This window comes from Panthera tigris, chromosome E1, assembly GCF_018350195.1.
Source record: "Panthera tigris isolate Pti1 chromosome E1, P.tigris_Pti1_mat1.1, whole genome shotgun sequence".
Taxonomy (NCBI): Eukaryota; Metazoa; Chordata; class Mammalia; order Carnivora; family Felidae; genus Panthera; species Panthera tigris.
The window spans coordinates 48,358,629-48,381,591 of NC_056673.1; the positions used below are offsets into that span (position 1 = coordinate 48,358,629).

Sequence of the window (22,963 nt, forward strand, 5' to 3'; positions counted from 1 at the left end):
ATTCTTGTTATCTCTGTTAGATGATAGCCATTCTAACAGGTTTGAAGTAATATCTCATTGTGGTTTTAATTTGCGTCTCCCTGATGATTAATGATGTTGAGCACCTTTGAGTATCTATTGACCATTTGAATATCTTCTTTTGGAAAATTGTCTATTTTGCTTCTCTGCCCATTTTTTATTGGATTATTTGCTTTTTTTCTGTTGAGTTATATATTTTGGATATTAACCCTTATCTTATCAGATATGTGATTTGCCATGTTTTCTCCCATTGTGTAGATTGCCTTCATTTTCTTGACCATTGATTTTGCTGTGCGGTAGCTTTTCCGTTTGATTTAGTCTAACTTGTTTCTTTTTGCTTTTGTTGCTTATGTTTTTGGTGTCACATTCATGAAGTCATTGCTAAATCCAATGTCAAGATTATATCCTGTTTCCTTCTAGGAGTTTTATAGGTTCAGGCCTAACATTTAAGTCTTTAATCCATTTTGAGTTACTTTTTGTGAGTGGGGTGAGATAGAGGCCCAATTTCATTCTTTTGCGTGTGAATATCCAGTTTTCCCAATACCCTATATTGAAGAGACTATCATTTCCCCATTGAGTAGTCTTGGCTTTCTTGTCAAATACTAGTTGGCTGTACATGCATGGATTTGTTTCTGGGCTTTTAATTCTGTTCTACTGGTCTGTTTTTTGTTTGTTGGTTGGTTTTGGGGTTTGTTTTGTTTTTGTTTTCTTGGTTTTTTAAATGGCAGTATCATACTGCTTTGATTACTATAGTATGACTTCTGGGAAGCATCCTGCAGTACTGGAGGACCTGGGTGTCCACCATGAACTCCCCCTTTTCCACTGGAGAAACTAGGGTGGCCCTGTTGGTGTAGTGTCGTGCTGGCCTGAGGTGGGTAGGTGACAATGCAGAGTGTAGACACTCCTCTTACCTTTCTAATGTAATCCTTCCCAGTCTCCGTGGTCCAATGTGGGTGCTTCATTCACACCCTTGGTGTGATATCATTCTCACAATGATATCTTGTCTATGGATAGTTGCTAGTTGGTCTTTTGGTGAGGGGCACTGAAGGTGGGGATGATTTATGTCACTGTCTTGATGATGTCACTTTAAGTGGGCTCTTGGATATAGTGTATTTGAAGTGAAGCCTTCTGTGTGCCAGAGCTGAACAGAAGTTTGATGTAGAGCTAAGCATCAGAGCCCCCAAACAGAAAGTAGACTGTACCTTATCAACCCACGTGTAGTGGGCTGATCGGTGATCTCCCCCAAAAGGTATGTCCGTATCCTAATCCTCAGAACTTGTGAATGTTCTTATTTGAAAAGAGGATCTCTGCTGATGTACCTGAGTTAAATATCTTGAGGTGAGATTATCCAGGTGGGTCCTAAAAACAGTCATGAGTATCTTTATAAATAAAGAGAAACAGTGGAGAAGGGACACCGAGGAGAAGGTGATGCGAAGATAGATCAGAGAGAGACACCGTCACAAGCCAAGGAATGCCAGCAGTCTCCAGAAGCTGCAAGTGCTAAGGAATGGATTCTCCCCTAGAGCCTCCAGAGGGAGTATAGCTCCGCTGACTCCTTGCCTTTAGACTTTTGGCCTCCAGAACTGAGAGAGAATGAATTCCTGTTGTTTTAAACTACTCAGTGTTTAGTAATTTGTTACAGCAGCTGCACGAAACTAATACACCAAGCTACTTTCATATGTAGCTCCATGGACTTCATTACTGAATTACCTCTATCTGCCCTACATCACGTCCTTAATGCTGAGAGTCTCACCAGTCGCCCTTTCATTCTGTGCAACAAGAACTTTTTAGCTACCACGAGTCTCTCATTCACGTATGAACTATTCTTCCAGTTGATATTTTGGATAGCATTCAGTTTGCCTTCTGTAGTTTGTCTTTTTAAGACATAACTACTTCTCTTCCTTTCATATCTGAATTTACTCTTCCTCTGCTGCCTTTCAAAGGTCATTTGATGAACCAAAGAAACAAATTGTGGTGTCTTTCATTCCAACTCGGTAATCACAAAATATTCCTTCCTCGACACTGAAAGATCTATACATGTTAAGTACAATTAGCCTGCAGAGTATACTGTCTTAATTAACTGTAATTATCAGTTTGGCCCCTTAATAGTTTTACTTTCTCTTTAACATTTTCCATTAGAAACCTATATCTAGTTGGGAAGATATGTGCCCAAACTCTTAAACTGCAAGGAGCTATTAATATAAGCATATCACCACCACCATCATCATCATCATCATCAATTTAGGGTTATCTGGGTCTTCTCTCTCCAGGTCAAAAACACCTATAAGACACACACTGTAAGAACAAGCAAATTCCTGGTGGTGGAGTCATTATAGTCATTTATAAGCAATGCATGGCATTGGATTCTCAAAGAAGTTGGATGGTAATTGCTTTTTCGGGTCATTCTCCGTTACCAATGACCAAAACCTTGTCTGAAAATCAGACACCCAGAAAGCAAATGAAACCTAAGGCTTCTTTCACTCCACGAAATTTGATAAAGAACAAGTGGCTCTCAACCAGGCATGGTTTTGCCCCTCCAGGGCCTACCTGGCACGTCTGTAGACATTTTTGGGTCGTCAGAATTGGGGGGCGGGGGACATTGTCACTGGGACCCAGTGAGTAGAGGCCAGGGATGCTGCTCAATGTATCCCAAGGCATAGGACAGGTCCTTACAACAAAGAATTATCTGACCACGTGTGTCAGTAGTGCTGAGGTTGAGGAATTTTTTATGTTCCATGGTTTGCTCTGGTTCTATCTAGATGATATAATGTAGGCTTATGAAACAAATATTGAATTATTCTATGCATATGGCATGCTCAAGGTATCTAACATAAATATGAAGAAGACAGCTGTGTCCCCACATCGTCCATTCCCCGAGCCTCAGTGAGATTTCATTATCCTAGAAAAGACAAATGTATAAATTAACAACTGTAATAGTGTATATAAAATGCTACAGTGGCAGTATATAAAAAGTGCTGACAAGGACAAAAGAAATAGCAATTCTGTCCAAAAACTTGGCATTTGAACCCCTACGGAATAAGTGGTAACCTACCAGTCAAAACAACAAAGAAGGGAGGTTCCACTTTATATTATGGCAAGTAAGCTCCTATCAGACCAATTCTCCCACAAATATAAGCTGTGAACAAAGTATAAAATACAACTACCGGATGGCCTTGGAGAACAGATCAATATGAAGAGGTAGTAGAAAGGAGGACATACTTGGAAGAAAGAAAGGGAATTTCACGTCTTTATAGCATTCATTTTCCCACATTTGGTGCCACGTGGGACGGCTAGAATTTGGGTCGATAACTGTGGTCTTTAAAAGAAATTTTTTTTAAACGTTTATTCATTTTTTGATAGAGAGGGACAGAGCACGAGCGGGGGAGGGGCAGAGAGAGAGGGAGACCCAGAATCCAAAGCAGGCTCCAGGCTCTGAGCTGTTGGCACAGAGCCCAACACGGGGCTCGAACCCACGGACTGTGAGATCATGACCTGAGCCGAAGTCGGACGCCCAACCGACTGAGCCACCCAGGCGCCCCGATAACTGTGGTCTTAGTGCTTAGAGAACCAGGTGAAAGATCAGGGCAGCCAGTGACAAACTCAGATGGAGGGACACCCAGGAAATAAAGTGAGCGAGCAGGGAAGGGCCCCAAATTCTTTGTGTGATCTTGGTCCACCCATATTTCTGGCTGATCTCTGAAACATGCATGGTTGGAGAAGATTCTAAACAGCTTAGGTAAAACTGAAAGAGCCGAACTTTTATATATGAACTTTTGTCTTCTGCAGAGGAGACAGAATTTATAGTTTGTATCCAACCAAGTGAACTGCCTGCTAAAAACTGGCAATTAAAATTAACCATTAATACCATTCAGAGGGAAGTAGCAGAATCCACACTCTCTACAGTGTCTCATTCGTAAAGACACAAGCCCAAAATACTCGACGTCTGAAGAAACAGGTAACATGACCTGTTTATTCTCAAGAGAAAATGATCAATGGAGACGACCTCAGGATGAATTAGACGCCCGGGTTATCAGATAAAAAATTTAAAGTAGCTATTATAGTTGTGCTCAGGGCAATAAGAAAAATTGGTAGCAATGAGTGAGAAAGTAGGAAATCTTGGGAGTGAAAAACAGTGAAAAATACAACATTTGAAATTTAAAATGTGGGCTGAATATAACAACAGAATGGAGAACAAGAAGATTCGGTGAATGTGCAAATTAATAGAAGTTAGCCAATCTGAGGCCAGAGAGAAAAACATAACCCCCCCCCCCAAAAAAAATTGAGCTGCAGGGACTTGGAAGACAAGGACAATGTATAAAGTATATTTGAGTCACAAAAGTGGAGGGAAGAGCGCAAAGAGGCAAAAATGTTTTAATACGTCATAGCCAAAATTTTCCAGGTTCATGAAAGACATAATTATATTGATTCAAGAAGCTACACAAAGGCCACGCAGGGTAAATGCAAAACAGAACAAAACAAAAGCACCAATACTTGCTACAATCTGTCTTGTGATTTATAAGCCAAACTAGACGTTGTGTAAAGGTATCTCATTGTGATTTTGAAGTGCATTTTTTGGATGACCAATTCTAGTGAGTGTCGTTTCATGTGCTTATGGCCAATTGTACATCCTCTTTGGAGAAACATCTATTCCGATTCATTCCCTATTTTTAGGTTCTTTGTTTTTTAATAAAAATATTTTCTAATAAAGAACCTAATGATAAAGGTGCTTTATTTTTTAATGTTATTAAAAAGTGTGTTCTTTATTTTTTAATTATGGATCTGTAAGAGTTCTTTATGTATTCTTAATACAGGTCTCTTTTCAGATATATGATTTGCAAGTATTTTATCCTATTCTGTGGATTTTCCTTTCACGTCTGATGACATTCCTTGCAGCACAAGAGTTTTTTAAATTTGCTGAATCTGTTTATATTTTATTTTCTTGTTTATGCCTTTGGTTACTTCTAAGAAAGCTTTGCTTAGCTCAAAGTCACAGAAATTTACTCCTGTTTTCTTCTAAGACTTTCCTATTTTTTAGCTCTTGTATTGAGGTCTGTGGTTTATCTTGAGTTAATTTTTGTGTATTGTGTAAAGAAGGAATCTTAACTTTATTCTTTTGCATATGAATATCCTGTTGTCCCAGTGTCATTTGTTGTAAAGACTGCCATTTCTCCAATGACTTGTCTTGGCACCCTTGCTGAAAGTCTACTGATCATCGATGTTAAGGGTTTATTTCTGGGATCTTAATCCTGTTCCATTGATTTATATGTGTATCCTTATGCCAGTAGCACACGATTTTGATTAACCCAGCTTGTAATAAGTTTTGTGAATTCTCCAGCGTTCTTCTTTTTCAAGATTGTTTTGCCTTCTGGGTGCCTTGCATCCCATGTGAATTTTAGGGTCCGCTTGTCAATTTCTGCCAAATGTCACCTGGGGTTTTGACAGGGATTGTGTTGCATCCGTAGATCAATGGAGGAGTCTTGTCATCTTTCTAATATGGAGAGAATACTAATTTCCATTTTACTGTACATTTCTTTCTGATTCTTGAAGTAACAAATGTGTAGATATTCACAGTATTTACCTTTTTTTTTTTCTTTGTTTACAAGAATTTAGCAGAGGCCACTAGTCTTAGCAGCTGTGTGAAAAAGAGGCCAAAGAATTTCCTTCATTTATCATGCTTGGTGAAAGGTATTATTTTTAGTGCCTTTTAAGTCGGAGTTGTATCTTCGTGTCTTTGACTGACTCACTGTATTCCCTTTAAGCCCCAATCAGCAGCCACGAACGTAGAGGCTATAGCTGCTTGAAAGTCTTGTTTTTCAGCCCAGCTGGAAAGGGAATGGAGACTCTTCTAGCTGTTTTTCAGACTTGTTTGAAGTTTTTTTTTGTTTTGTTTTGTTTTTTTCTTGGAGTTTCCAGTGGAGATGCCACGCTGGCAGCAAATGAAGTATCCTGTAATGTGAAGCCTTATAAATATATGTTGGATCACTGCCATCATTATCAAAAGTGCTGGTGAAGAAATGTGCAAAGGGAAGATTTTCAAATTAAGGTTGGCCTGCACATATAAATGTTAGCTTGTAAAGCTCAAGAAATACCAAATTGTAGTCTATTAGTCTCCTACATTTTATTGCCTTTTTGGAATAATCATGTACTTCAGAACATCCTTTCATCTGAGCTGGCTTGTGGTTGTATAAGAATGCAGCTTCTTTTTTCTTCATGCTTTATATTCTCCGATGAGGAAAATTTACTGCATTTTATAAATAAATCAGAACTAAAAAGCAAATTTTTCTTCCCACCTTTTTATCTTCAAGGAGGCCCTGCTTTAAGGCATTTGAGTGATGCATTTATACTCGGCCCCACAACTAGTTGCACTGGAAAAAATAATCTTCAAAGTCATTTTTTTTTTTTTTTTTTTTTTTTTGCTTCTTACAGGACACAATTTGGAACCATTGGTAAAAGGGAAAACTGTTCTCAGTGAGGAGCAGACGTTTCTCTTTTCCAAATGTGGATCCTTCGTTAAAATGAATATCATCTCTTTACGTAAATCAAGACAGATATTTTATTTGTATTAAGAGAGAAGCTTCCTAGATATTAGTGGAGCTCAATGTATTTGTCATGATTTACACTGAGTGAGGTCTTCTTTGATATTTAGCTTACTATTAACAGGTGTGGTGGGACCAGAAGCTAGATGGAAGATTTCTTCACTTCCCCATACCTGTTATTTAATATATGACAATGTTTTCTATTTGTAGATCAGGATAGAAATTATAAGGTAAGATGTGCCTTACTGCACAAGGCTTTATTCTGACAGTATTCAAAATTTTTTTTAACATTTATTTAGTTTTATTTATTTATTTATTTATTTATTTATTTTTACATTTATTTATTTTTGAGAGACAGAGAGAGACAGCGTAAGCAGGGGAGGGGCAGAGAGAGAGAGAGGGAGACACAGAATCCGAAGCAGGCTCCAGGCTCTGAGCCGTCCGCACAGAGCCTGACGCGGGGCTTGAACTCACGAATCGTGAGATCATGACCTCGGCTGAAGTCGGAGGCTTAACCAACTGAGCCACCCAGGCGCCCCAACAGTATTTTAAATATGGGCTGTGATATATACCTGATTATAGGTAAAGTTTATGACTTTGATTTATGTGGCTATAAGCTAGTTACAAAGTAAATGGCTAAACTTGGTAGCTAAGAATGAAATGATAGAGAAAATATTTGCCCTATTAAATTGAAAGTGTTTACATTAACTAAATGGCTCCTGTGGATATTTGGGCAAAAAGTGTAAAACAGCTGACTTTCAACATTCAGCCACTGGTCGTATGTTTTATAACAGGTGTTAGCAAAACTTTTCTTTTGGCTAAGTAATGGTACATAATTTTTAGATTATATGAGCAATGAGTTTGTAAAGTTTTCAAATAGTGTCCAATGTACTTTCTTTCGTGTTTATGGAGCAGGTAACTGACTGTTACGTGACCAAGCAAAGTGAACCTTTGAAAAATTGTAATCCTGATAGGAAGTAGCCTTTTCAAGTTCTTTTCGGAGGCTTAAAAACGAAAGAGTAACATAGGATACACTAATCACTGTGGTCCCTGGATAGTGTGGAAGTAGCTCTTGTGCCGTCTAACCCCAAACACCTACAAGGGGACAGTATTCATCGACCACGGTGGCCTTTGCCTCTGAGCCTGGTCTCAGAATCCTTTTAACAGAGCCTCCTGGGCAGCCCCCTTCAGTCATCTGGGTCTGTCGCACCAGAGAAAATGTCCACTGAACATCTGACAAAATGTTTATGGCAAATATCCATCGCATTTGCCAACCTAGGGCTAGGACATGGTACCCGATATACTTTGTATGACTTTGGGTTGTTCTCATATGTTGCGTTAGTGTTCAGATATTTGAATTTTTAAACAAAATAGTCAATGTTCGTATCAGGGAAACCCTAGTCAAGTCTTCCTCCTTCTTGGGCAGGGTACTATAAGAAGGATGAAAACACACCAGACCAAACTAAAATTCTCTCCTGCCGTCAGAGTGCTCAGTCTTCTGTGCGGTGATGTCTCCTGAATCAGTCTTCAGTATTAATATCCGGTTATTAATCACTGTTGTCTAGGAGCTAATATTAACATTAAGTGGCAAAGAAACAAAACATTTAGGCCTTCGAAGTTGGCAACCGGTTAACATTACAGTCGTTTCATTTTAACAACGTGTAAGAAAAATGGAGGACAGCAAGATACTCCGGTTCCTGTTGAATAGTCACCTCAAGCAAACCGCTGAAAGGAAAGCTTTTTAAAAAGTTCCAGAAACCTGTGCCACGTCGCCGTAAAACGCAGTGACCAGGAGCTACATCTGGCACGCAGCACCACCTCCAATGGCTTTGCTCTCATGCAGGGCCTCACACACCTTGGGGCCGAGTGTTAAACCCTGAGGGCATTAAAATAGTGGCTCCACCTGTGAAACAGACGTGTGGAAAGGGGTTTCGGTGGAAAAGCTGCCTTGTTTAGCACGGGGGCGGGGGGGGGGGGGGGTGTGTGGATTTGGTCTTCTTCAGGTAGAAGGCTGTGTGGTGGGTATGAAGAGGTAGATGCACGTCGTATATAATGAAAAATTCGGGGAAGGTGGATGTGGAATATCTTCTTCCAGCTTGTATGCAGAGACTATCCAAACTGGGGTGGGGGGAGGGGGACTCGAAACTAAATACGCATTGCCACATTTTTTTGTTTTACAAAGGGACAGGAGGATCCTGCTGAAGCGGAAACTGGGTGACGCTTCTCAGTATTTTTGCATTAAAGCTCTGAGAAAGTTTTCAGTATTTGTGGAGGAAGTTTGGCATTTTGATATTTTATATCACATGTGTCACATGTGTGCTCTTATTGGAAAGCCTGAAAGTTGCTGTGTCTTAGAGGGGTTTTCAAGCTCAGATCTGAGTAAGTCAAAAAAGTCAAATTACTGTTTGTCCACGTCTTAAAAGACAGTAGCATCATTGTTTGGATTCCGCGCTCCTCCCCGCCCCGTCATGATGTTTTCCTAAAATTTGATTTGTGGGGGTTAAGCATCCGACTCTTGATTTGGGCTCAGGTCACGATCTCACAAGTTGTGGGATCAAGTCCCGTGTCGGGATCTGCACTGACAGTGGGGAGCCCACGTGGGATTTTTCTCTCTCCCTCTCTCTCTGTCCTGCGCCCTGCTCGTGCTCTCTCTCTCTCTCTCTCAAAATAAATAAATAAACAAAAAACAATTGGATTTGTGTGAATTAAATCACTCCACCCCCCACCCCCCCCACCCCCCCCACAGCATTCTTTGGCGTTGCTGTTAAGGAGATGATGTTTATACGTGTGTAAACTTTCGCATTTAGGGAAGATGAACCAAGGTGGTCTTATTTGTGATGTCTCAGTCTGCTCAGGCCGCTGTAACAGAGTATCGCCGACTGGATAGTTTATAAGCAACAGAAGTTTATTTCTCCCAGTTCTGGAGGTTGGGAAATTCAAGACCAAGGCACCAGGATGGTGGTGTTCTGATGGGGGCCCTTTTCTTGGTTCGTGGCTGGCGTCCTCTCCCTGCGTCCTCACCTGGTGAAGGGGTCATGGGATCTCTCTGGAACCTCGTTTAGAAGAGCATTCATTTCCCTTTAAGGGGACACATCCAGACCCTAAAGTATGGCACCTGGAAAATCAGAAAAGCAGAATAGTAGCCTGCAGCATGAGCTCAGGGTCAGATGGCTGGGACCGGGCCTGGCTCGATCCGTTACTACATGTGGTATCTCAGAACTACTCCCTAAGCCTCAGTTTCCTGTTCTCTAAAACTAAGGGTATAATAATACTTTGATACACGTTTGCTTTGAGAATAAAGGAGAGAAGAGATGTAAAAATATTTTGCACCGGGCCCAGCACGAGTCAGAACTCCGTATTAGCCATCATGAACTTTCATGCATTTATAACCGAAAGCCTTTATTTTTTTTCCCTGTGTGACTCTGCAGAGATTTCTCTTGTGTTTTGAGCCCCTGTGACCATAGAACTTGAGTTCAAGACGTAAAGAGGTGAGATGGTGATCAGTAGGCACGTGTCCTGCAGGGCGGTGGCACAATCTCAGGCCACCAAGTGGCTGCGTTGCACCCGTCACCCCACAGGTGAACTGCTACGCATGCATATTAGAGATATCTCTAATGGTATGTGGCTTTTTTTAAATTGAGATATAACTCACATACTATAAAATTCATCCTTGTAAAGTGCAAATCTCAGCAGAGTTCAGTATATTCCTAAGGAGGTGCAACCATCGCCACTATCTAATTCCGGGACGTTTTCATCACCAGAAAAGACACCCTATATCCATTAGCAGTCACTCTTCGTTCCCCCTGCCCACTCCCTTCCCCCCCCCCCCCTCCAGCTGCTGACCACCTCTAATCTACTTCCTGTCTGTAAGCACTTAGCTATTCTGGGTATTTCATATAAATGGAATCGTACAATATGTCGCCTCTTGTCCCCGGCTTCCCGTGTTCAAGGTTCCTCCATGTAGCATGTGTCAGAACCTCAGTGTGGTTTTTTTATTTTTTTTATTTTTTTAATGTTTATTTATTTCTGAGAGAAAGAGAGAGAGACAGAGTGTGAGTGGGGGAAGGGGTGGAGAGAGAGGGAGACACAGAATCCAAAGCAGACTCTGGGCTCTGAGCTATGAGCACCCAGCCCGACGCGGGGCTCGAACCCATGCACCGTGAGATCGTGACCTGTGCCGAAGTCGGACACTTGACCGACTGAGCCACCCAGGTGCCCCAGAACTTCAGTGTTTTTTAAGGCTGAATGATATTCCATTGTATACCTTGAACATCTTGTTCTTGTTTATCCATCCATCAGTTGATGGAGATAAGTGGTTTTAAACAGGTTTTGTTTTTAAGGAAATCTTTGGAAGCAGTTTGAGAGAAATCTTTGAGAGTAGTCATCAGAACACTCTGTCTCTTTTTCTGGAGACAAAGTATTTTATTGTCAACTTTTGAAAGGCAAGTTTTATAGAATTTGGATCAAAAACTTGCAGTCTGAATGTTATTTTAGAGAGGGTGAAATACTGCCCTTTCACTCAAGCCTTGTTCTTTTATTTTACATTTCAACTCTGAAGCTTTTCTGGACTTTTCTAGGGAGAAAGAGGAGCAGCTGACTCGTGTGACTGAAGTTCAGAGGTCGCAGGCCCAGCAGGCGGACGCTGCCCTGGAAGAGTTTAAGCGGCAGGTCGAACTGAGCTCAGAGAAAGTCTACGCCGAAATGGAAGAGCAGGTGAGGAGGCCGCTGTGGCATCTGTTTTGAAAGTCACTGTCTCAGTAGGAAGGTACATTCTGATCCTTATATGACAGAGACATACTTACTTCTAACCAAAGTTTTATCAAAATTAGCCATACTCTTGGGTCACAGGTTCAGAATGAAAAAGGGACAGTAGCCCTGGCAGAGGAGGACACCCACCTCCCCCCGGAGCCTGGAAAGAAGAGGTGGTCCCTCGCAGCCAAGAAGGAGGGCCCTGGCGGGGAGGGCTTGGCCGGCAGGCCCCCCCGGCTCCCTGCAGAGCGTGTGACGCGGGGAAGCCACAGCATGTAGCTCTGGCGGGCCTCTCCGTGCTCCCCGGGCCACCGGGTGGCCGCTGACCAGCAAACCTTGGTGGCAGTGTGTGGAAGGAGGAGGGTGGACCCCACCTGGAGCTCTGCAGACAAGGAGATGGGCCCAGCTTCCTCGAACTTCAGGAGTCCTTGATTCTCCTTCAAGCAAAACCACAACAGTCATTTAAAGGCGTAGCTATAGGGGCACCTGGGTGGCTCAGTTGGTCAAGCCTCTGACTCTCAGTCTCGGCTCAGGTCGCAATCTCACGGTTCGCGAGTTCAAGCCCTGCATGGAGCTCTGTGCGGATAGTACAGAGCCTGCTTCTCTCTCTCCCTCTCTCCCTGCCCCTCCCCCGCTCACTCTCTTTCTCTCAAATTAAGTACATGAAGTTAAAGTCGTCGCTACAAATGTGGCAATGGCAAGTGTGTCTCGTGGATCCGCCTACAGGTAAAACCCCGTGACCCACCAGTGGTGCAGGGGCTCAGGTTCACCGTGTCTGTGCTCGTCCGTGTTCCGTAAGTGGTGTTGTATTTGTCGGTTATAGCAAGTTGTTTGCAACTGACATTTCAGGACAGAGGCCGTCTCCAGTGCGTGCACAGGTGAAGTGGAACGCTTTTTAGTTTTGAGAGAAAATAAAAAATTTGAAAAGGAAACAGGGAGCAAACCCCTAGGTGCCCCTCATGAAGAATCAACCATTGTTAACACGGTGTTTGTTTAAACTGCAACGCTACAGATGAAGTTTCATTTGCTTTGTTATTCATATCTAGTCACATTACTCCCTCCTTTCCACTTCTGAGAAAACCACTGTCAATAATTTAGTGTGTATTATTTCAGTCTCTTTTATATTTTTATGTGCATATATAACGTTCATGTATCTTACATGTATATGTTACGTCTGTACATATTACATGCATCTAAAAATTTTTGTGCATCTACTTTTTAAAAGTTAGGTAAATACTACAGATTTCATGTATGCCTTATTTGCTCTTTTATATTTTATTGTTTGTGTTTTTTTGTTTTTTTTTTAACTGGCTGCTTGGAGTTTATTTTCCACTTGGTGCAAGGCTGCTCTTTTATATTTAATTTTACGTATCCCTGCCCTGTCCATGTTGATTTAGTGCCGTCCTTTTAACACTGAATGTATTTTATCCTATGAATATAGCACATTTCATTTATCAGCTCCTCTATCCAAGGGTATTTGGTTTATTTTCTTCAGGTTTTCTTCATTCTAAAAAATGTTGCAGTCGTGTTTGTGATCTCCTTTTCAGTGGGAGTTAACTTCCTCAGGAGCCCCAAGCACATATGGGGTGGTGGAAACATCCCTATGGAAGGATCTCTATGAGCCCTGTACTGTTGACTAGTTTGGAACTGTGCTTTCTTGTTGTTATTTTCTTGATTCGGATTTCCACCCCTATTGAGTTGTGTGAATCTGGGTTTTGAGAATGGGGCTCTGAGATCCCATTCTTCCATTTTTCCACTCACTGCCTAGGGCAGAAGCTGGATTCCTGCAGAGTAATTGTGCCAGAAGGTGGAGACCAGACCCTGCTGCTTGGATGTCCATCTTCCAGCTCCCTGCTAGGAACAGGGCCCAGGCCCTAGAATGTGTATTTGGTCCAAGTATGCAATGGAGCTACAGAGGAAATTCTCTGATCAGCTTGACACTTAAGGAATACAGAAAATATTGAAGGAGGGGGCCCTTGGCAAGAAGGTTTAAGTATAGAGTCGAGAAGGCTAAAAATGAGGCATTTGAAATTGCTGAGACTGACAGTGCAAGTTCTGAGGAAGGCTGTCATGAGACCATGACAGGTACCTTTGGCTCACTCTTCCACTTGGAGCTGATGATGTAATATTAGCAGGTCACGGTACTCATGGGTGAGAAGGAGAAAAAACAAGCAAACAGCATGGAACTTGTGAAAGCATTCTGTAGAACGGGAAAAAGACATTTGTATTCAGCAGTTACAGAATAAAAGCATACTTCTGAAAATGATCTATGGTGGAATTCTGAAAAAAAAATCAGAAAAGTAGTATCTTTGTATAAGGAGACATGATCTCTAAGAAAGAGGCCACACATATTAAGTAGAATTAATGCAATGAAACCTGGATACATTCTGGAAAAAAAATGCACCTCAAAAATAAAAATGAAAATCCCTCAAGTTTCTAGACAGGATGAAACTGGCAAAGAAATTAGAAAAATAATGGATAATGTTTCAGAGTTTTGAAGGAGGAAGGTTGTGACCCAGTTTTATACATAACCAAAGAGTTTTTCACTTGCAAAATCAACAGAAAAACATATTCTTAGTAAGAGCTCATAAAATGTATACTGCTTGTTTCTTTTCTGGAAAAAATTATGTGAACAGATCAACCAATCCAGAGATGAAGCCAAAGACATTGCACACATGGGGAAACCATCATATTTAAGGATGAGTAGGGAACAATGGAATCCAGCAAAATAAAAACAAGTTTAACTAATTGTTACAACTCTGATTGTAAGAAAGAATGCTCATGTTTATTGAGTTTTGAAAAAGAAGGTATATAAAGTGGCCAATACAAATTTAATAACAACCTAAAAACAATTTAGTATGCTAAAATTCTTGGCCATGGAAAGGGGAGACTCAAAAGATCTTAAAATCAGAGAAATGCAGATTAAAATAGTTTTGGAATGTATAAGCTTAGGCATAAATCAAATCAACAAGGATTACACTTTCATAAAAATCTCAAGGAGATAAAGGCAAAACTTGAGAGGAGATGTTGCCAAAGGAACAGAAGTAGAAACAGAACGAGATGTCCAAAATGAGACAGAGTATGTAACTGTCATAATAAATATTAATAGGTTAATTTTTTTAGTAAAATAAGATATTGACTAGTTGACTTAAATCCATGTGTATGCTGTTTATAAAAGATACAACTAGTTTACACAAAAATTAGATTATGAAAATATATCACTTGTATTCAGAAGAAAAGTAAGAATATAATACTATCATAATAAAGTTAATAAACTAGACGAATGGATATATTTTTGCATGCTAAAGGCAAGAGTATTTAAATATGAAAAAATGTTAGGAATGCATGGAGAATTAAATAGCATTGGGGTGCTTTCATATGGTTTTCTCCATCTAAGATCAGGGGGCGAAAACAAAATAAATAGGAGGTCTAAATAACAGTTTATACAATACCTATGTTTCTACTTTCTACCCTTTAAAAATGACCTGTTAAAGTCCTACTCCCTTGGAACAGTTATAAAACTTAGTAGACCATAAAGAGACACTCAGTATGTTTCTAAAACTTGATATGACAGCACATATTTTTTTTACCACAATGCAATAAAATCAGAAATTAATCGCAATTAAAGTTGCTACATTCCACTTCACCAAAATTAAAAACTTTTGCTCTTTGAAAGACACCATTAAAAAACAACAAAAGGAAGTAAGACAAGCCAGAGAATGGGAGAAAAGATTTACAAATATTTCCAAGAACTTGTATCTAGAGTATAAAAGAAACCTTACAGCTCAGTAATTAGAAGACAAACAACCCAGTTAAAAATAGGCAAAATTTTGGACACCTCACAGAAGAAGATATACAAATGACTAATCAGCCCACGAAAAGATGTTCAATAGGTCATTATTCATCAGGGAAATTAAAATCAAATGAAATGCCACTATACATGCTCATGAGAATGGTTAAAATTATAAAGATTGCAGGGGCGCCCGGGTGGCTCAGTCGGTTAAGCGTCCGACTTCGGCTCAGGTCATGATCTCACGGTTCGTGGGTTCGAGCCCCACATCGGGCCCTGTGCTCACAGCTCGGAGCCTGGAGCCTGCTTCGGATGCTGTGTCTCCCTCTCTCTCTGCCCTTCCCTGGCTCACACTGTCTCTCTCTCTCTCTCTCTCTCTCTCTCAAAAATAAATAAACATTTAAAAAACAAACTGTAAAGATTGGTTGATAATGCTGAATGTTGGTGAAGATGCTATCAGATGGAGCTGTCACATACTGCCGGTGCGAAAAGTGCCAATTTCTTGAAACGTTAAACGTTCAGTGGCCATCTGTCGCTCATTCCATTCTGTGTGCTTAACCGAGAGAAATGAAGACATATCCAGACAAAGTCTTGCACACAAATGTTGACAGCGGTTTTATTCACAAAAGCCTCTAACTTTGAACAGCCCAAATGTTCCTCTGAAGTTGAAAGAACAATCAACATGCAGTATATACAACCGAATACTACTCAGCAATATAAAGGAATGAATTACTGATGCTTACGACAACATGGATGAGTCTCAAGATGCTCGTCAAGTTTTCATTAGTATACTCTCTGAGTAAGGTTGGAATTTCCCAGATGATCTTGAGGTTCTCGTTTTGGCAGATTACCAACCTAGTTTGTTTCAGAGCAAAAGTCCTGTCTCTTCTTCTGTGGGCGGGTTTCAGTTTCAATGAAGTTCCAAAGCCTTTGCTCTGCTGCTTTGGGTCTGTTTTGATTGTGCCAGTCAGGAGGGAGTCTGAGATTTGGGTGGTATTTAAATCACTCCACCCAGTAATCACTCCATGCAGGCACTCGTGGGACATTCCCCAGGGTAGACCATATGCTTGGACACAAAACAATTCTCAATAAATTTAAAAGGATTAAAGTCATGCAAAATGTGTTCAGTGATAATAAATTAGAAATAAACAACAATAAGAAATCTGGGAAGTCCCCACATATTTCGAGATTAAGTAACATAAACAACTCATGGGTCAACGAAGATATTACAAGGAAAATGAGGAAATATTTTGAACTGAATTAAAACAAAAACATGGGCATATCAAAATTTATGGAATGCAGCTAAAGCAGTACTTAGAGAAAAGTTTATAGCTTTAAACGTCTATACCCCAAAAGAAAGTTCTCAAATCAGTAGCCTAAACTTCATCTTAAGAAACCAGAAAAAGAGGGGGCACCTGAATGGCTCAGTTGGTTGTGTCTGACTCTCGATTTCAGCTCAGGTTATGATATCGCAGTTCTTGAGATCAAGCCCTGCATGGGGCTCTGTGCTGACAGTGCGGAGCCTGCCTGGGATCCTCTCTCTCCTCTCTCTCTGCTCCTCCCCTGCTCACACATGCTCTCTCTCTCAAAATAAAACAAATAATGTTAAAAAAAAAAAAAAGAAGAAGAAGAAAGAAACCAGAAAAAGAAAAGCTTCTACCTGAGCAAGCAGAAGAAAGGCAATAGAAAATATCTTTATATTTTTGCAGAAAACAAAGAAGTAGAAAGCAAAAAAAAAAAAGGGGGGGAGGGGGGAGAAAATTCATGATGCCGAAAGTTGGTTTTTTGAAAAGATCAACGAAACTGACAAATCTTTAGCATGGCTAATGGGAAAAAAAGTGAGAAGAAGCCAATTAGCAAGGTTGGGAATAAAAGAGGAGAGGACACCATTACTGATCCTATAGAAAATGAAAGAACTACAAGGTGATATTTTATAAACTTACGCCAACAAATTACAAAACTCAGGTGAAATGGACAAATTCATAGAAAGACCCAAAGACCCAAATTACTAAAACTGTCTCAAGAAGAGATAGAAAATCTGAATTGTGCAATAATAAAGATATTTAATTTACAATTAAAAATCTTTTCACAAAGAAAAGCCCAGGACCACCAGGTGGCTTCACTGGTGATTTCCATCAAATATTAAGGAAAAAATAATTTTGAGTTCTTTGAACACTTTCAGAAAATTGAGGAGGAAGGCACACTTTCCAGTTCATTCTATAAAGCCAGGATTACTCTGATATCAAAGCCAAAGACACTGTAAGGAAACTACAAAATAAATCTGTCATGAATACAGACACAAAAATCTTTAATGCTATTTTAGTAAATGGAATCTAGAAACATATAAAAATGATTATACATCACAACCAAGTGGGATTTATTCCAGGAATCCCAGGTGGTGTTAACATTTGAAAATTAATTGGTGTCATGCCACATGTTAAGAAAGGAGAAAACAACATGATCATCTCAGTAGAGGCAGAAAAAGCATTTGAAAAAGTTTGTTCAATATCATTCATGATTTTAAAAAAATACTTGGCAAATTAAGACCAGAAGCAAACGTACTTAACCTAATAAAGGTCATTTATGAAAACTCTATGACTTGTATACTTCATGTTGGAAGGCTTAGTGCTTTTCCTCCTAAGAACAAGGAAACCATGCCTGCTTTTGCCACTTCCATTCGACATTGTATTGGAGATTCTAGCCAGCACACAAAGGGGAAAGAAAAAGGAAAGGAAAGGGAAGGGAAGGGGAGGTAAGGAAACGGAAGGAAAAAGAGAGAGAGAGAAAGAAAGAAAAGGGAAAGAAAGAATAAAAGTTGGAAAGGAAGTATGATGACACAATCATTCCGTATGGTCAAAATCCATTAAAAAAAGACAAGAACTAATAAATGATTTAAATAAATTTTCAGGATATGAGGTCAATATACAAAATTTAGCCATACTTCTATACACTAGCAATGAAACATCTGCAAATGAAATTAAGAAAACAATTTAATCCAGAGTAATGAGAATGTTTTCAAATTGATACATATATTTTTTAAGATGAAAAAGAAGTCTCAGAGTTTTGTGGCAGAACTGAAAGCCCTGGAGACAAAGTCATCTCGGGAACCATTAAATTAAGAACCCTACCTAGCAACGGGGGCGCCTGGTTAGCTCATTTGGTTAAGTGTCCAACTCTTGATTTCGGCTCCGGTTATGATCTCATGGCTTGTGAGATAGAGGGATCGAAGCCCTGTGTCAGGCTCTGTGCTGACAGCATGGAGCCTGCTTGGGATTCTCTCTCTCCTGCTCTCTCTTCCCCTCCCCTACTCATGCTCTCTCTCTCTCTCTCAAAATAAATAAATGATTAAAAAAAAACAACAAAACAACCATTAAAAAAAAAAAAAAAAGAACCCTATCTAGCCACAATGTAAGACTGCCATAAAATAAGGAAAGCCAGGGATGGACGATAGTATTCATGGAACTGATTCTGGAACCACCCTTAATTGTTCTTCCCTCATATGTCTGACTGTTCTGTTATGTGCCTGGTTCATGGTCTGTCTGCTGTTTTACTTCACCAGTCCTGCCAGACACATTTGACTCTCCCACTTCTGGATGTTGAGTTAATGTGTTTCTATCTTCTAGGTATCACATCCATCTCTGTGGACTGGTTAAATGATCCCATGAAGGAGCCTACTGGGGTCATGCCCCTGAGATTCTTTTCTTCCTCCACATATCCTAGTCCCGTGTCCTGTCTTTGTGAGTAGTCCTCACCAGGTCTGATTTGCCCATTGGTGCTCAGTTTAGGCTCCTTGAAAAATAACAGTGATGGCAACCGACGAACAGGAAATTCTTTTGATTGTCTTCTGTGGAAGAAATATTCTTCAGTGGTTTCCATCATATATAGCTTTGCCAGGTGCAGTTGAGTTTCTGAACTAGAGAAAGCACCTTTGGTGTGAGTATAATAACAACAACATTTGTAACAGAATCTGAAGAGCTAGGCTCGTTCACAGATCAAATAATTCTTACATGGCAAATTTCAACAAATGCCAAGTAAAGGGGCACCAGAGTGGCCCTGTTGGTTGAGTGTCTAACTCTTGATCTCAGCTCAGGTCATGATCTCACAGTTTGTGAGATCGAGCCCTGCTTCAGGCTCTGTGTTACCAGCTGAGAGACTGCTTGGGATTCTCTCTCTCCCTCTCTGTGCCCCTCCCCTGCCTGAGCGCGCGCTCTCTCTCTCTCTCTCTCTCTCTCTCTCTCTGTCTCTCTTTCTCTCAAACTAAGTAAATAAATAAACATTAAAAAACCCAAATGCTAAATAAAATATATATGACAAAACATGGTAAATTAGAAGTCTTCTATTCCATATTTTCAGTTGATTAAAAAGTGTGCATCTGATCTAGCTCAAATTCTAAAAAAATCATTCAGCAGATTCATTATTTGGAGAATCATCATGTTTTCACAATTGTTCCATAGTCTATATTTTCACTAGTCTTTCTTTTCTGTTATTGTTTTGAACTGCTCTTTTCTCTTCTTACTAAAATCTTTTGTGTAAAAGCCAGCAGAGCTCAGGGCATCTTTTTCCATTTGGAAACTGCTGCAGATAGCAGACAATGGGAATTTGAATTAAAAAAAAGAAAAGCTTTGAGTTTGTTTTTGAAAGTGAATTGCTATTTCAAAAATGAGGCCCATGAGAGAAAATGGAACAGGAGAAAGTTTTTTAAAAAATTGCTTCACACTGTTTCTTTCACTTTGAAGAACTTTTGATCTCATTTAAGATTGCTTCAATAACCTAATTTTTACTCCATAGTGAAACCCATTAAAGTGTTAGCTGTCAGCAATTAGTTGTATAAAATATACACATTTTAATGGTGACAACATACTCCTGTTCTAGAATTTTCTGTATATGTGTGTACATAATCATATCTTTAAAAGCAATAGTGTTCTATATTTACCCATTCTCTGTGAAACACATAAATGACTGAAAAGACAGCTAAGTTTTTAGAAGTACTGGCAGTCATTCTAAAGTGACATTTTTTCGTCTGGTAAAATGATTGCATGGATGTTGGCTAACTCGTTCCTCTTGGGGCTTCTGCTAGCCACTTGACTTCTAGATAATTTCTCTCTCCTTGAAAATATGTCCCCATTAAAGGGTATTTGCTGCTAAATATCTGGCTTTAAATTCTATTCCTTTTTTCTTTATAGTCATCAGCTACATGATGTTAGCTTTGGACTTCGGAGAACCCACTGGCTTGCCATGAAAGCACAATTCTGAAACATTGCTGTTGACTAGTGAGGTTGCCTCTGGCTCCTTGTACAATTGAAACTGGTTAGCAGTTTCTTATATTCTTAGAGGTTGCAAATTCATTTCATCGTCCTATTATTGCCGTTGAATGGCTGAAAAAAATTCTCAAGTTACAAGGAAGAAAGAATGCCATCTGGATATATTTGTGTCCTTAAGTGTCAATGGATAACAAACAGACAGAGAAAGAAAGAATCATACAAACCATTTACTGTGACTTACACCTTTGTCCTCTTGTCCGTTAAGGGTCATGCTGATTCATGTAATTTTAAATAAGTTTTTTTAGACCAGTTTTAAGATAGTAAAAGATCCAACATAAATAGAAGCATTTTCCCTCAGTTACTTTTTGATGATAATGGAGAAGTCTCTCCACCCTTTTACCATTTGGAATTTTGTGTCTGAATGAGATTAAGCAGCAGAAGTAAAATTCTAGAATTATATTTAAATGTTTCCATAGAGCCTACTGTGGTAATTAATTCCAAATGGCAACATGCAGAGAATATGTATAAGTCTTTGGCTTTGAAAAGCAAAACTAAACAACAGCAAAACAAATAAAAGAAATTTTACCTTTTATCTTTAAATGCTTACTGTTAGAGGAGTAAGTGAAGCTTTTTCCTTGTAATATTTATCAATGACTAATCTCTTTCACAGAAGGAAGATAAGCCAAAAAAATCTACTGAGGACATTGGAAAAGAAAATATGTCATTGTTTTTTCTGTGTTTGACTGATTCGAAGGGTTATTAATTGTGAAATAGTAACATTATTATTTTTAATACTTCAATTATTTTATTGATTTACTGGCCAAGGATTCAATAGACTTGACTTCTTTCATTCATTTATAAAAAAATGCATGAATACTTGCCCTACACCAGCCATTGTTACTGATTCTGGGAGTTCAGGGATTATTAAGACTTGTGTATGGCTTGTGTGATAGACCGATGCATAGAAGCGTGTGATTTAGTAAGTGGTATAGTTGGTGGGATAAATAGGTCAGTAAGAGAACACGGAGAAGAAACAGCTGAGCTCCCCAGTGAGTTATGCAATTACCTGCAATTATGGAATCTTTGTGTAACTACAAATTTCTCAAATACTTACTTGTTTAGACGTCACTGGTAATGGATTTAGTAAAGTCTTTAAGTATAAGGTCAGATAGACAATTAAGTTTTAGTTCCATATATCAGCATACAACAAATAGAAAATAAACTTTGAAAAAGATGTCATTGTACGAAAAAGCTTCACGGACCTAAAAATAAATCTAACAAAAAATGGCAAGGCCTCTGTTTAAAAACTGGAAAATATTGGGGCACCTGTTGGCTCAGTCGATTGAGGGCCTTAGTCTTGATTACGGCTCGGGTCATGATCCCAGGGTCGTGGGATTGAGCCCTGCGTCGGGCTCCGCACTCAGCATGGAACCTGCTTAAGATTCTCTCTCTTTCTCCCTCTACTCCTTTCCCCACTCGCACACACTCTCTCTTTCTCTCTCAAATTAAAAAAAAATATATAAAAACTGGCAAACATGATCAAAAGAAATCAAGAATACCTAAAGAAATTGGGGGATTCAAAGACTCGATGTTATAAACATGTCAGTTCTCCCCACATTAATCTATAAAAGCAACACAGTTCTCTAAAAATCAAAATGTTAGTAGTAGTTGTTTTTTGTTTCTTTTTGGTGAGGTGAAAGGAAGTGAGAGAAACTGACAGCTGATTTGAAAATGCAAAGGGCTGATACTTGCTCTGGCAATCTGGAAGAAAAGCACAACTGGAGAACTTATATGACCAGATATTGAAGCTAATATTCAGCTACGGAATTAATACAGCATGATTTGGGCACAAGGACGATCAGTGTTACAGAAGAAAGAGAGCCCGAAGTAGACTCACACGTCCGTGATCAATGCGATTCATGTCAAAGGAAGGATTGCAGCTGCAGCAGGGAAAGAATGATCATTTCAATAAATGCCACAGTGTCAACTGGATAGCCATGTGGAGGGAAAAAAAAAAAAGAATCTCGTCTCTTACTTTGCCCCATTCACAAAATCAATTCCAGGATTATAGATGTACAAGTGATAGGTAAAACAATAAAACTTTCAGAAGAAAATGTAGAAAATTTTGATAGTTGGAACCAGGTAAAGATTTTCTAAATAGGAAACGAAAAGGCATGAAAAACAAAACCCCAAATATTGTCAAATTTAACCTCACTAAAATAAAACAAAAACAAAACCAAAAAAACCTTTTGTTTATTAAAAGAGACCAGTAGAAAATGGAAAGGCAACCTCAGAGTGGGAGAAGACATTTGTAATTCAGATATTGAACCAAAAATTCATATCCAGAACAGATTCAGAATTCTCATCAACCATTAAGGACAGATACCAGAAATATTATGTTTTATATCAATTTATGGTTATTGCTCACAAAAGAACTATAGATATAATCAATTAATGTGTTGATTGGTTTTCCCTGTTAAGTATATTAGTTCCCACTGAGTCTTTAGCCAAGCACACATATAACGATCTGTCTTTCCTCCCATTTATATCTATCTGCCTGCCTGTCTTGATCGATCAATCGATCAATCGATCGATCTGAACATACTTGA

General features: G+C 39.4%; 1 protein-coding gene across 3 annotated transcripts in view; it reads left to right on the top strand.

The window, feature by feature from the left end:
- CEP112 (centrosomal protein 112) overlaps positions 1-22,963 on the top strand; it is a 408,508-nt gene that overhangs the window by 149,381 nt on the left and 236,164 nt on the right. For all 3 annotated transcript variants that reach the window (XM_042967095.1, XM_042967096.1, XM_015535456.2), the window contains one exon: positions 11,132-11,267. In XM_042967095.1, the coding sequence (XP_042823029.1) occupies positions 11,132-11,267 (136 nt within the window). The remainder of the gene's footprint in view (positions 1-11,131; positions 11,268-22,963) is intronic.